At 43.2% G+C, this 15166-nt stretch overlaps 1 protein-coding gene and 1 long non-coding RNA gene across 9 annotated transcripts in view; one reads left to right on the top strand and one right to left on the bottom strand.

Annotated features, from left to right (window-relative positions):
- The window catches only part of SPECC1 (sperm antigen with calponin homology and coiled-coil domains 1), a 280020-nt gene that overhangs the window by 147133 nt on the left and 117721 nt on the right, over positions 1–15166 (bottom strand). Inside the window, exon 1 of one of the 8 annotated variants that reach the window (XM_072820974.1) lies at positions 8100–8275. The exons of 6 other annotated variants lie outside the window; for them this stretch is intronic. In XM_072820974.1, coding sequence (XP_072677075.1) covers positions 8100–8139 — 40 coding nt within the window. In that variant the 5' untranslated portion in view covers positions 8140–8275. Of the gene's footprint in view, positions 1–8099; positions 8276–15166 lie in introns of those variants that run through there. One more of the 8 variants, XM_072820976.1, reaches the window with a different exon arrangement.
- Positions 8531–15166, top strand: part of LOC140630548 (uncharacterized) — a 56994-nt gene continuing 50358 nt past the window's right edge. Inside the window, exon 1 of the long non-coding RNA XR_012028280.1 lies at positions 8531–8822. This is a non-coding gene — a long non-coding RNA (uncharacterized lncRNA). The remainder of the gene's footprint in view (positions 8823–15166) is intronic.

Raw genomic sequence — 15166 nt, 5'->3', positions numbered from 1 at the left:
AATTCTCTCATTTTTAACTTGTGAGTTTTTTAATGCATTTCTAATAGGTTTTGCTATATAGTAACTTTCAAGGTTTGCTAGTTGTGTGATGAATTTTGGAACTGCTACTTTTTCTTCTTGAATTGCACTTTTATCAACGTAGATGGTCCCATCTGATTTAAGGTACTTTGTGGGGTGTGTATGGAGGGAGGGAAGGAGGGCCTTTAACTGATAGTATTGTTTCAGTAGAATGACTCTGTAAGTCAGACAGAGCCATGAGAGAGATCCACAATTAAATCACATTTTGTATTGCTATGAAAAAAGATACCACCTTAAGACACAGAAAGTGGGGCAGCCCTGAAGGCGCAGCGGTGTGGCGCAGCGGTTTGGCGCCGCCTGCAGCCCAGGGCGTGATCCTGGGGACTCCGGATCGAGTCCCGCGTCGAGCTCCCTGCGTGGAGCCCGCTTCTCCCTCTGCCTGTGTCTCTGCCTGTCTCTCTCTCTCTCTGAATGACTAAATAAATAAATCTTTAAAAAAAAAAAAGGCACAGAAAGTGTAAAAAGTCTTTGGAGTTAGTTGGGAAATATTTATATCTGTTAAGTGCCACAGAAGTACAAACTCTAATCAAGTGATGTGGTCATTGGAATGGAGATCTCAGGCTCCCAACTAGGAGCTGAAAGAATTAAGGAAAACATAGCTTAAATCTAAGGTACATGGGCATTATGACCACCTCCCTCAAGTTTTGAAGTCATTGTTGCAGAGATATTACAAAGACCTTGAATCTAGAATACTATACCAAGACAACCTATCAATAAGGATGAAGGCAAAATAATAGATACCCCACATACAGGTTGAGAAAATTTATCATGCATACTCAAAAGCAAATATGTGCTCAAAGCAAATGTGCTCCAACCACAGCAAAACAGGCTCTAGCGGATATCTGGTGTCCAGGGTAAGAATCCTGTCCTTGTCCCTGCCTGAGGTCTCTGCTGCTTAAAGACCTCAGCAATCTGAGAAGGCAACCCCCAGAATCACATGGGATTAAATTCTTGTATTATTTATGACAAAATGTTTATGTAAACTATCTTTTAATCCTAGAATGATTTAGAATTGAGAAGTATTTAAAAGAATTAAACAAGTAGTAATTATGTATGTGTGTAAGCAACATTATGTACAAATACCTACATTTTGGGATTTCATGTCTAACATTCAGGAGAATTGGAACTATTAAGAGTTGAGATCAGCCTCATGATTCCAATCTAAAAGGTGAAATTAATTTGTGATTTTAATTTGAAGGTGTGCATCTACATATACACAAATACACAGAGAGAAAGTATGCTCTGAAATATACAAGAGGATTTAAGAATCACTGTTTATAAATGTAATTACTAAATTTATAAGAGTTTAAAAAACTGGACTGGTTTGTCAGTCAGACCTAATAGGAACCTAAATATATTAAACTAATAAATATAAGATATTTTAAATTTATTATCAAGTTTGTAAATAGAACCGAATATTAATCAAAGATCCTCTTAAATAGTGACTATTAAATTTTTCTGGACTTACACATAGAATAACAAGATAATGACCTCGAAAGCTTAATTATTCACAAGTCTAACTGGCTTAATTTTAAAAATCACAGTATTGCTGGAATATGCTTTTCTGCACCATGTATATTTTGTTTTCTGTCTTAATCTACAGGAGGGAGCTCTTTTTTTATGCAGATTTTAACCCATTCACATTTATTGCAGTAACAGATATATTTGATATGTTTTTTTCTGTGTGTTATCACTGATCTTTGACGTATTTATACATCGATTTTAATCCTAAAGAGCACATTTTCCAAAGTATGTCTCTCGGAACATTAGTTCCACTCTGAAATGCTTCTATGGTACAAAATACATCTGAGAAAACTACATACTATATTCTCTTCTTAGTGAATATTATAAAAATTCTGATGAATCCTTGAAATCTAAAACTAATGCCAACAGAAGCCATTAAATCACTTGCTCAAGCCTTCCAACCAACTCCACTCCTCTCCCCCAAACCTCAAACTGCTATGAATAAGATCAAACAGATGACAAAAAATATTTTGGAAATAGAAAATATAGTTGATGGAATTTTAAAAGTCAATAGGAAAACTGGAAGAAAAAGGTGAATACAGAGATTGATAGAATAATATAACAGTTTAGCAACACAGGGGATCACAGGAACCAAAGCAAAAGAAACGCAAAAACAGAGAAGGGGGATCTGAGAAGTAATGGGCGAACACAAAAGAGACACAGGACCAGAAGGTAACAAAGTCCAAACTAAAACATGCTTATTGGACACTTTCTGTATGTGAGGCTGTTCTAACCCTTCGCCTGTTTTAACAATAACCTCATGAGGGAGGTTACATTCTAATCCCTTTTCTAGATAAAATAAATGAGGTTCAAAAAGCTGAAATCACTCACCCAAAGTCTCAGAGCTGGAAGTGACAAAACTTTGCACAGTCCAGAATCCAAATTTTTAACCCCATGCTTTTTATCTTCAAGAAGAAAATAAACTCTCTATCTTAATGGAATTAAAATCAAGAAACTCCGTAACAGAATAAAAGCATGTTAAGAACATTTTAAAGGTAAATAATTATAATACTTATACTAACTCCTGTCCAATCTACTTACTCCTTCTATTTTTCTTTCCTTTCTTTCTTTTTTAAAAAGATGTTATTTATTTATTCATGAGAGACAACAGAGGGGCAGAGATATAGGCAGAGGGAGAGAGAGAGGCAGGTTTCCTGCAAGGAATGCAATGTGGGACTGGATCCCCAAACTCTGGGATCACACCCTGAGCCGAAGGCAGATGCTCAACCACTGAGCCACCCAGGTGTCTCCTATTTTTCTTTTAAAGTAATATCGTCTGCCACAGATCATAAGTTAAGCAATGTAAGATGACATTTCCTACTCTATAAACCTAAATGTACTACCTGGCTCTCCAGTAAAAAATGTATATAGGATCCTAATATGTTATATACTGATTAGTTTTCAACTTTTAGAATCAATCTGTGGACAATGGACACAAGACTTAATATATTTTTTAAAGATTTTATTTATTTATTCATGAGAGACACACAAAGAGAGGCAGAGACATAGGCAGAAGGAGGAGAAGCATCCCTCAATGTGGGACTCGATCCCAGGACTCCAGAATCATGCCCTGAGCCCAAAGCAGACACTCAACCACTGAGCCACCCAGGTGTCCCAAGACTTAATAATATTAATTATGGAACAGAACATTCTAGCCACGTGAAAGGTTGAGAGGCAGACCAGGATAGGTACAGAGGATAATGTGGAAAAGACAGAAGAAATTTAAGGATGTCATATCCAAATTCAATTAGCTAGGAACACTGTTTAAAGTTGGTTAGTCAAGAAATGTGGACTCACAGGATCACGCCCTGGACTGAAGGTGGCACTAAACCGCTGAGCCACCCGGGCTGTCCTGTTTCTTAATATTGACACAAATGTGGTGGAGAGTGGACATCTTATCTGGAAAGAGACTGCCAGTATGCACCATCTGTGCTGTCCTCTGCCTGGCACTCCACACAGACATTTTCTGGTCCCTGAGCATCCAGGTGAGGCTACGTGACAGGCCAGTGGAATCTGAGTGGAAATGGTACGCACCACTTCCAGGCCTGGCCCATAAAAATCTCCTGCGGTATCCTTCTCCTTGTGCTCTTTCTTCTCCTGACTGCTGGCATATCCACCACAATTTGGCAGCCAGGCGCAGGAGATGAACATTGACCAGCTTCATCTCTAACAACTGTATAATGCCCAGACTGCCCCCAACTCACCCTAGACTGTGATGTGGGAGAGAAATCAACTTTTATTGTCTTAAGTGGCTATTTTGGGATTGTCTTTAACCACTTAGCGTTAATTATAACTAATATAAAATGGGACCTGAGTGAGTATGAGTAGAGGCTTTTACTTTTGGTTCATATCATTTATATCCATTGTTCAAACACATACATGCAGGGGCACCTGGCTGGCTCAGTTGGAAGAGCATGTGGTTCTTGAGCTCAGGGTAGCAAGTTCAAGCTTCGCAGTGGGTATAGAAATTATAAATAAATAAATTAATTAATTAATTAAAAAATAACAATAGAAAATAAACATACATGCAAATTTAAAGTAAACAGTAAGCAAATAACAGCTAGTAGTGAAAGTGGGTAAAGCCTACTAAACTCACCTTTGACTAAGGCTTCTTTAGCATATTGGGCATCTTTGTGTGAATATAAAAGGGCAAAACTAAGAGATCCCTGGGTGGCTCAGCGGTTTAATGCCTGCCTTCAGCCCAGGGTGTGATCCTGGAGTCCGGGATCAAGTCCTACATCGGGCTCCCTGCATGGAGCCTGCTTCTCCCTCTGCCTGTGTCTCTGCCTCTCTCTCTCTCTCTGTGTCTCTCATGAATAAATAAAATCTTTAAAAAAAAAAAGGTAAAACTGTAAAAATGGCACTGATACCACCATACCTAGGTCCCCTCAACCCTTTATACCCAGATGCCTCTGAACAGTGCACAACCTGTACAACTATACCTACCAACACTCTCTACAATGCAGGTACTGACAACCTGGTTAGAAACTGAAAGACTGTTAGGGAATTTCTGGGAAGTTCTCATTCTAGCTGCCCTCAATCATGCAAATTTTCATGTCTTTTACTTGATCCATTTCTCTAGCCCATCGTGCAATACCACAATAAGTCACAATGACCCAACTCAGAGGCTCACAGCCACCACAAAGGAGGAAACTTGCTGCCACCACGGCCAAATCCAGGGCTAGAAAAGAAGCAGCAGATGAGAGCCTATCTTCTGCTTCGGCTGTGCTCCAGAGAGGACAAGGTGCTTCCACCTGGAAGAGATGAGGGTAATTCTAGCCCCTTTAAGCCTGGAGAGGGGAGGTCTAAACTGGAGACTGCACCTCATTTGCCCTTGAAATAGACCCTCCCTGCCCAAACAACTGAAGTCCTGTGGAAGACAGCCATGAGATGTGCCACCTGGATCTCTATTCCAGAAAGAACTTGGTATTCAGCTGTAAGGACTGCAGGTGACTGACACCTCCAGCTCTTAGTGCCACCAGGATGCCAGGACTCAATGTGGCTTTTGAGCTGAAGGTCTATTCTTCCCTGGCCGCCTCCAGCAGTGAGTAACCACAGCAAGAGCACCAGGGACTGGCCATTCCTGCCCAATAGGGGGGACTCTAATGGGCAGTCTGTTCTGGAGCTCCCCCAATTAGTTGGCCAAGACTTCTCCAGATCTGCACAGCTATCTGAGGCTCCCCCTGACCAAACCTGCTGCCTCCCTCCTTCCTCTCATACACGCTGTATCTGCGTCATGGTCTAAAACTCTCCTCAGTCCCATTCTGGCTTCCCACGCCTTTTGTGTTTGTGAAGTCTCTAATAAATTTCGTTCATCCCTAATTCTGTTTAATAATAATCTTTTTAGGGATCCCTGGGTGGCGCAGCGGTTTGGCACCTGCCTTTGGCCCAGGGCGCGATCCTGGAGACCCGGGATCGAGTCCCACGTCGGGCTCCCGGTGCATGGGGCCTGCTTCTCCCTCTGCCTATGTCTCTGCCTCTCTTTCTCTCTCTGTGACTATCATTAATAAATAAAAATTAAAATAATAATAATAATAATCTTTTTTTTTTTTTTTTTTTTTTTTTTTTTTTTTTTTTAAATTTTTTAATTTATTTATGATAGTCACAGAGAGAGAGCAGCAGAGACACAGGCAGAGGGAGAAGCAGACTCCATGCACCGGGAGCCCGACGTGGGATTCGATCCCGGGTCTCCAGGATCGCGCCCTGGGCTAAAGGCAGGCGCCAAACCGCTGCGCCACCCAGGGATCCCTAATAATAATCTTTTTAAAGTAATCTCTAAACCCAACGTGGGGCTCAAACTCACAACCTCAAGATCAACAGCCACATATTCCACGACTGAGCCAGCCAGGTGCTCCCCCAATTCTGTTTAAAGATCTGCATCTTAAAGGACAAAAGTGACACAATACAAGAACTGCGTAGAAATCACTCCTGGGTGCAGCAGCTCTTCCCTTGTCCAATCCTCCTGCTTCCGCCTTACCTCTACCACTCATCTCTGAGCCCCTTGCCCTGACAACCCACTGAAGCACTTGTTACGATTCTAGTCCAATGCACCACAACTGCCAGTGGGAGGCCCCCCTATCCTAGACCTCATGGTAAAGCAGATTGAACATACATTAATCTTTAATAAAATTCTAATTTCCAGAGGTTTTTTTTTTTTTTTAATGTATTCTACAGCACTTCATCACAGCAGTAAGAGACCAGTTAAAATTATACTCATCCTTTCAGGCCACACTAGTCCCTAAGATTTTCTAATTGGATATCTTTACTTATAGCAAATCAGATCCAGTTCCCATTCCAAAATTGTATTCATTCTTGAAAAATACAATAAAGTCACTGGCATAAAAGGGTCCTTTTCATCTCCTGTCCGTTAGAATGCTTTAAAAAGTAACGTTAGGGGGCGCTAGGGTTAGTCAGTTAGGCGTCTGCCTTCAGCTCAGGTCACGATCCCAGGGTCCTGGGATGGAGGCTGCTGTCGCGGCTCCCCGCTCAGTGGTGGGTCTGTTTCTCCCTTTCCCTCTGCCCCTCCGCCTCCCTGTGAGCACGCTCTCTCGCGCTCTCTCTCAAATAAATAAATAAAATCTTTCAACAAAAGAGTGTTACATGTGCTTTGCCTAATAGTTTCTCATAGGGCTGTTTACAACAAAGGCACCGTTTGGTAAATATTGGTCGTTCTGCCCAAAGAAGTTTGGATACCTGCTGCGTAATTTAGAGTTACCCCTACGTAATCTACACAGTAACACCGCCTCTATGCTTTTTCTGCAGAGTGTTCGCCTGTGGCAGTTTTCCATCCTGGTTGTTGTATCAGACCAAGGCACCCCACCTCAGCCCAGCCCCAAGGATACAGCCTAAGTCGGCTTGGCCTCCCTGCCAAGATCTGAAGCAGAGGCACTGGGAGAGGAGTGAAGACCAGGGGTTTACTTACAGCGCTGCTCCCAATTCCGGGGATGTCACTTGTATAAGTCACTTCACCTCTCAAAGCCTCAACGTCCTCATTCAAACCCCAATTAAAAAATTACGCCCTTGAGAAATTTCTTAAAGAGTTCTGACTGTCACAGAGACACATACTCGCCACCTGCCATTCCAGGATCCCAGCATGAAGTCGACCATCTCTACCCAATCAGCCAAGATGCAATTTTTGAGGCTAAATTAAATTCCACTTCCTTCATGTGACAGAACTGAAATGTTCTGGGTTTGTTTTTAAACACAACCCCGTGGTTACCAGCATCTAAATCTGTGCCGGAGGCCAGGATGATGAACCAAAAGATGAAAACTAGAGCCCAGCTGACTGACTCTCCACTAGGCTCGCTTAATTTCTGAGGAAATAAAAATTTGATAAGCCGGCATAAGTTTTCGGTATCCCAGAATAAGCACAGGCTATTTTGGGTAAGAAATAGTCACAATCAAGCCCTTGGTCTGAGTATGAGTAACAGATCTGCTGACGGGTTGCCACCTTCCACGGGACGCCAGAAAGTGTGTGATATGCAAATGATGCGCCGCAAAATGGACAATGAACCAGAAATCGACTGCCAAGTCACACTTTTCGCTGCAGATGCCCAGAAAGTCTGCAAGAACTGCCCCCACACGCGGCGCTGGAGACCCCGTCTGGGCGGCGGACAGCAGGGGCAGGTCAGATCCCGCCGTGAAACCCGCACGGAGCCCCCGCCCCGCGGCCCCGCTGTGCACCGGCCTGGCCTGCGTGCTCCGGGCCGCGGGGACCCGCTCCCGCCCGCCCCACTCGCTGCGTCCGGGCGGACCCGGGGCTTCCAGGTACGTGTTTAGAGTGAGTGGCATTTCCTTGTCGCGGAACAGACGCAGGTAATTTCACAACCCCATTAGCGCATTCCAAAGGCAAGAATCACATCCCGGGAACTTCACCTTTCCACTCGCCCCCCGGGCGCCCGCGGGCAGCGCGGCGGCCGCCGGCCCAAGAGGCGGGGTGGGGGAAGGGCGCCGGGCCGGGGAGGGGGCGCGGCGCGACCCCCGCCGAAGGCACAGACCTGGTTCGGGATCCTCGGGCCGCCCCGAGTGGTTGCCCATGCTCGGCCGAGTCGGGCAGCGGCCGGCGGGCCGGCCTCGGACAGGGTGTCCGCCGGGCTGCGGCTCGCGCCGGCTCCGGCTGGCGAGGCAGCTGCGTCCGGCGGGTCCGCTCCAGTCAAAGAAAGGGCCGGGCGCCTTCCAGTTCCCGGCGGCCGCCGGCGGAGCCGCTCCTCGCCCGCGCGGGCGGGCTCCGCCCACCTCATCTGCATTCCGCCCGCCGCAGCCCCGCCCACCTGGGTTCCAGACGGCCGGCCCGGCGAGGCCCCACCCAGCTCATCTGCATACCGCTCGCCGCAGGCCCGCCCACCTGGGGCGCGAGGCGGCGGGTCTGGTGGGGCCCCGCCCATCTCATCTGCATAATGCCCGCCCGTCTCTTCTTATCGCTCGAGAGCACCCGAAGGGTCCCTCCCCCGCGTGGGAGGGCCGCACCGGCTGACCGGCTTCGGGCCTCTAGGGGCCGGCGCTGAGAACTGCGGCTGGATGAGCGAGGCTGGAAAAACCCCACTGCGGGGAGGCTGAAGCCAAGTGCCACGACAAAGGCAAGATGCTGCGCGTGAGAAATTAGAGCTCGCACGAGCAACTCTTGAGTAGGACGTGAAGAAGAGTAACACTAACAAAGACGTGCCCAGTTATCCAAGCTGAATACTACCGCAAATAAGACAAATGCATACCAGTCCTTAGAGGTAACGGTTTTTGCTGCTATCAGAAATGACTAACTCCCGGAAATTACCCTGAACGACCCTCATAGTTAATCGGACACTGAAAACACTTAGAAATAAGTAAATCTCGCAGTGAAAAATATTTAGAACTAATAAAATCATGAGTGGAGTGGCTAGTTCTCTCTGCATTACTTAACGCTATGGCCCATTCTCAGTTCTCATCTATCAACATCTTAGGTCACCACCAATCACTCAACTCCTCAAAACACGGAGGAGAAGTTCAGACATCAGGACCTCACCTCTCTGGTCTCCTCTTCTCAATCCCCTTTGTTGATTTCTCCTCATCCCCTTGATCTCTAGCACCTGGTGTGGCTTGATACCCAGTCATCTCTATCCACTTTGGTCATCTCTCTCACTTGGCCATCCCCACCAACTTAAAAAACCACCTATATATCTTCAGCCTGGTACCCTCTTCTGTATTCCAGACTCATTTAACTAATTACCTTCTGGACACCCCCACTTAGGTGTCTTAAGCATCTCCAATTTTTTTTAAAGATCTTATTTATTTATTCATGAGAGACACAGAGAGAGAGAGGCAGAGACACAGGCAGAGGGAGAAGCAGGCTCCATGCAGGGAGCCTGACAAGGGACTTGATCCCAGGACTCCAGGATCACGCCCTGGGCCAAAGGCAGATGCTTAACTGCTGAGCCACCCAGGGATCCCCAGCATCTCCAATTTAACCATAAAAAAATTCTTGATTTTCTTCCATAGATGAATAATATAATCTTCTTTATCTCCATAAATGGAACATGTCAAAATATTTATCATAAATGCCACCATGTCTAAGCACTTCTCACCACTTCCACTGCTACCACCTGGTCCAAGCCATGGACCATCCTACCAGGATGACTGCAACTGCCTCCTTTTTTTTTGTTTTTTAAAGATTTTATTTATTCATGAGAGACAGAGAGAGAAAGAGAGAGAGAGAAAGGCAGAGACAAAGACAGAGGGAGAAGCAGGTTCCATGCAGGGAGCCCGATGTGGGACTCAATCCCGGGTCTCTAGGATCACGCCTGGGCTGAAGGCGGCGCTAAACCGCTGAGCCACCCAGGCTGCCCCTGCAACTGCCTCCTAACCAGTATCCCATCTTCTGCCCCTGCCTCTTTATACTGTAATCATATCACACCTCCATTTACAACGCTCCAATAGCTTTCTGTCTCAGGAGAAGAAAAGCTAATGCCCTTACACAAGCCTCTACAGCCCTATATAATCTCCTTCCATCAGTGGACTTAACCTTCCTACTCTCATACTGCTTTTGCTACACTGACGTCCTCACTGTTCCTCAAATAAGCCAATCATGCTCCCACCCAAGGGCCTTTGCCCCTGCTTCTCTGTTTGCCTGGAATGCTCTTCCCTCACATTCCAACATTACTCAGACCATATGTTTCATTCTCTTTCACTTCTCAGGTCTCCAGTCAAATGACATTCCATTAACAGGGGCTTCTCTTGTCACACCACATTAAATAGTAAGCCAGACATTCAACGTACACACTTCCCTGCCTTGTTGGCCTCCACGATACATATCACCATTTAATATACTACATATTTATTTGTTTACTGGCTTATTATCTCCCCACTATATTGCAAACTTCCTAAGAACAGGAAATGAATGAATGGGTTTATAGCCTGTGCCATAAGCCAATCAACTTGTCACATTATTTCCCTTTAACAGTGCCATGAGTTGGTTTCTCCAACAAAACTAATTTGTCAAAGAGAGGAGCCATAGTTCTATTTCTGTAACCTATGCAACTGAGCACAACACTGAGTACACAGAAACAAATGTACTAAGGAAAACGAATTGCATAGGATGATTTTAGAGCAGAAATGTATATGAATTCAAGTTCAGCCTCCCCACCATCTTTTTTAAAGGTGAAGGACAAAGCCAGAAAAGATGGTTGACTTCAAATATTTATGAGATGATAGACAAAGGCTGCAATTGTGAACCCTGTAACAGTAACATAACTTCAGTTTACAGAACAGTTTACATCCTTATCCAGAGAGTTCTGAAAACTGATGAGTCATTTTATTAATCCCATAAAATGTTAAGCAATTAACCTGTGTCTCTTTATGACCACTAAATTAGACATCAACCCAAGATACCTCCTGGAATCTTATGGCTCTCTGTCTCTCTTTCTTTGTTTTTGTTTTTGTTTTTAAGATTTATTTATTTATTTGAGAGAGAGAGAAAGAGCAAGCATGCGAGTAGGGGGAGGGGCAGAGGAAGAGGGAGAGAGAGAACCTTCAAGCAGACTCCGCACCGAGCATGGAGCCTGAAGAGGGGCTCAGTCTCACCACCCATGAGATTGTGACCTGAGCCTAAACTAAGAGTCAGACACTTAATGGCACCCCAGGCCTCTATGCTTTTATATCTGCTATATTCCTTCTGATTTGATACTCTTCTGAATTCCTGGCAAGTACCTATTCATTTTTTAAGTCCTTGCTCAGAGTGGTGCCTGGGTGGCTCAGTAGGTTAAGCATCTGCCTTTAGCTCAGATCATGATCCTGGGGTCCTGGGAATCAAGCCCCACATTGGTCTCCCTGCTCAGCTGGAAGCCTGCTTCTCTCTCTCCCTCTGCCCCTCCCCACTGCTCATACACTCTCTCTTTTTCAAATAAATAAAATCATATAAAAAAAAAAGATTTAAATTCTTGCTCAGGCAGGGGTGTCTGGGTGGCTCAGTCAGTTGAGCGTTGGTCTCTTGATTTCAGCTCACATCATGATCTTGGGGTGGTGGGATTGAGCCCCATGTGGGGCCCAGAGCTGATCTTGGAGCCAACTTAAGATTCTCTTTCCCTGTGAGCCACCCAGGTGTCCCCAAAACCCTCAGATTTGAAATAATTTAGCATAAAGTAGCACTTCAAATGAAGTAAGACCCATATCTCACACTTTATGCCAAAAAATAAAGTCCAATTCAATATAAATTTAATTCTAAAATATGAAAATATAGAAGTCCTAGAAGTAAATGTGGATGAATATTTTTATAATATTGAGGGGGAAGGAAGCCTTTCCTTGTTGTCTCGCTTTTCATTATGAACAATTTCAAATTCATAGAAAAGTGTGGGGAGTACACTAGAATGAACATCTTTATATATTTATCACCTACAATTACCAATTGTAGACATTCTACCATTTGCTTTTTATCTCTCTGTGCTTCCATTTCCTCCATTAAATCATTTGAAAGAACACTGCATTTGAAAGACATGACACTTCACCCTTAAACACTTCCATCATGAATATAGGCATTCTCCTACAATGGCATTATCTCATCCAAGAAAAAAAAAATAGTATTTTCAAAATATCATATAGTATGTAGTCCATATTAAAATTTCCCCAATGTCTCCAAAATCTATGTATTTTTTAAAATCTTTATTTATTTATTCATGAAAGACACAGAGAGAGGCAGAGACATGGGCAGAAGGAGAAGCAGGCTCCCTGTGGGGAACCTGATGCGAGACTCAATCCCAGACCCCAGGATCATGACTTGAGCCAAAAGCACTCAACTCAACTAAGCCACACAGGCTGCCCTAAAATCTATGTATTTTTAAATGCCCGGATCCAATCAATGTTAAATGTTGGGTAAACAAGGTACATTCTCAAACAACCTTGAAAAATGAGTTTGAGATGTTTTTTTGTTTTGTTTTTTTTTGTTTTGTTTTTTTGAGTTTGAGATGTTAATAGAGGTTGCCTGATAAAAAATCATCTTAAAAGGAGGGTGGGGGGCAGCCCAGGTGGCTCAAGGGTTAGCGCCACCTTCAGCCCAGGGCCTGATCCCGGGCCGGGATCAAGTCCCAAATCGGGCTCCCCGCATGCAGCCTGCTTTTCCCTCTACCTGTGTCTCTGCCTCTCTGTGTTTCTCATGAATAAATAAATAAAATCTTTTTAAAATTTTTAAAAAATAAAAGCAGTTCAGTGAGAAGGCAGGTTGTGACAATCACACACACAGGGCAAATAAAATGCCTAAATGTGATGTGACTAGGATAAAAATTTCCAGTGGACTCAAAGATTGCTTATCTCAAGCAACAGGTGGAAGTGGAGCTGATGTGCTCCAGAACCGGTGTTAAATAACCTCAAAAATGACTCCAGTGATGATGGTTGACACTGATGTCAAAGATGCTGTGATGCTTGTTTAAAAAAAAAAAAAGCAACATTTGGGGAACCTGGGTGGCTCAGTCAGCTAAGCTTCTGCCTTTGTCCCAGTTCATGATCCCAGGGTCCTGGGATCAAGCCCTGTGTCTGTAACTGCCCCTTCCCCACAGTTGTGCCCTCTCATTGCTCTCTCTCTCAAGTAAATAAATAAAATCTTTTTTAAATTAATTAATTACAAAGCAACAGTGCAACTCTAAATTTCTATATTTTATACAATATGTGATTTCAAATGTAAAGGTGTAACTAAGTTAAAAATTCTATATTTTCTTTTGTTTTTTTCTTCTTTTTTTTTGTGGGCTCTGTGCCCAATGTAGGGCTTTAACTCATGACCCTGAGATTGAGAGTTGCATGTTCTCCCAACTGAGCCAGCCAGGTGCCCCAAATTCTGTATTCTCTATTTCATCTATATTTGAAATGTTTATTTAAGGAAGGGAAAAAAAAGGTTTTTAGACATAGTCATTGAATATAAAGATCCCCTGATGTTCAGGCATACACAATAAAATAATATGTACATGGGCCCATTTTTACTTAAAAATACTATGATATTGTCCATATTCATGCATATAGAAATTATATTTGGATATGTATATAACAAGTTACTGTAAATATCTATATCTGATAGATAGATAACTATATCTGAAGAGAGTTACAGAAGACTTTCATTGTCTATAGCAAGTACCTCTACTGCCTTAACAATAAACGTATTTTACTTCTATGATCAGAGCACACAAAAAGAAAAAAATCTGTATATCCTTAAACCAAGCAACTTGTCTTCTAGGAATTTATTCAAGACAAATAATTGCAAATCTACATAAACATCTAGCTTCCAAGATAATGATTCTTATTATCTACTGAGAAATAATCACATGCCAGGGACTACTAACGACTTTATGTATTTTAACCTATTAAATTTCTTACCCAAATACAACAATATAAAACTATTTTTTTTACCCAAATTAAAGATCAGAAAATGACCAAGAAGGTAAATAACATGGCCAGAGTTACTTAGCTATGAAGTGGCAGGGCCAGGATTTGAACCTGTGTCAGGGGTCTCCTAGACCATCCCCAGGTTTGGAGATTCAGGAAGAAGACTGGCAGCTGTAGTTGGGCTCATAGCTAGGACTTACTCCAGGGAAAGGAAACAAAGGAGAGAAAGGACCCACAGGAAACCAGCCAGATCCAAGCTTCCAAACAGTGGAGTCATAGAGAGTAGCCTTAATTCCTCCAGGAAGGGGCTATGACAACACAAGTATGATGTTGTAGAAGAGGGGAACTTACTAGAGACTCAGCAGCCAGGTTTTTATTGGGATCTGGTCCCATAGGCACCTTCTGCCTAGCACCTAACGAAACTCAAGACTTTCAGAAGGAAAGCAGGTGTTCACCATAATAAGCCACAGTGTTTGCACAGACCATTTCAGCCCAGTGAGCCAGGCCTATTTCCAGGGTGCTGGAAAACATCCTGAAATTCAAGTTCCCAGAAGGCAGCCAAGTATCAACCTTGCAAGCAGCCTTTCTAAGGATAGCCATCCCAGGCCTGTTACATTCACTTTTTTCTGCACAGTACCCCTTCCATTTAACTCCAGAGTCTGTGCTCTTAACAACTGTTCATCGTTTCTCTTCAGTTTGCAACAGCAAAAACCAGGGAAAAAGCCTTCAATGTTGAGCACAAGTGGCTTAGTTAAATAAATTATCATACAGCCACACAATGGCATCCTATGTGGTCTCTAAAACAATATGCCAGACATAGTTATAAATAATATATATGTTAAGAATATAATTCTTAATTTTTTGTACAAAAACAAAAAAAATATCTGGATACAAACACTCAGGTAAGCAGGAAAGGGTTTGGAAAAGTGTCCCTCAAATCTCTGATTAACGGTGGCTCTATTTGAGTGGGTATAATTTTTATGTCCTTTTTTTGGCTGTCCATATATTTTTAATTTTGTTCTAATGCACATGTACTGTTTTATGCTTTGGTAGTTTGAAAAATCCACTTTGAAAAGATATCACATGGATTCTTAAAATCATTTTAGGTAAAATTGCTTATATTACCAAAAGATTTTTCAGTTTTTAGGAGGACTCTTTAAATAATTATTCAGCCAGTACATATACTTATTGTACTCATTTCTCCCCAATAATACTGTTAATGGGGCTTAATCTG

The sequence above is a fragment of the Canis lupus genome, chromosome 3 (genome assembly GCF_048164855.1).
Source record: "Canis lupus baileyi chromosome 3, mCanLup2.hap1, whole genome shotgun sequence".
NCBI lineage: Eukaryota > Metazoa > Chordata > Mammalia > Carnivora > Canidae > Canis > Canis lupus.
The sequence above is the reverse complement of the archived record's forward strand: the minus strand, read 5'-3'. Positions and strand labels throughout refer to the sequence as shown.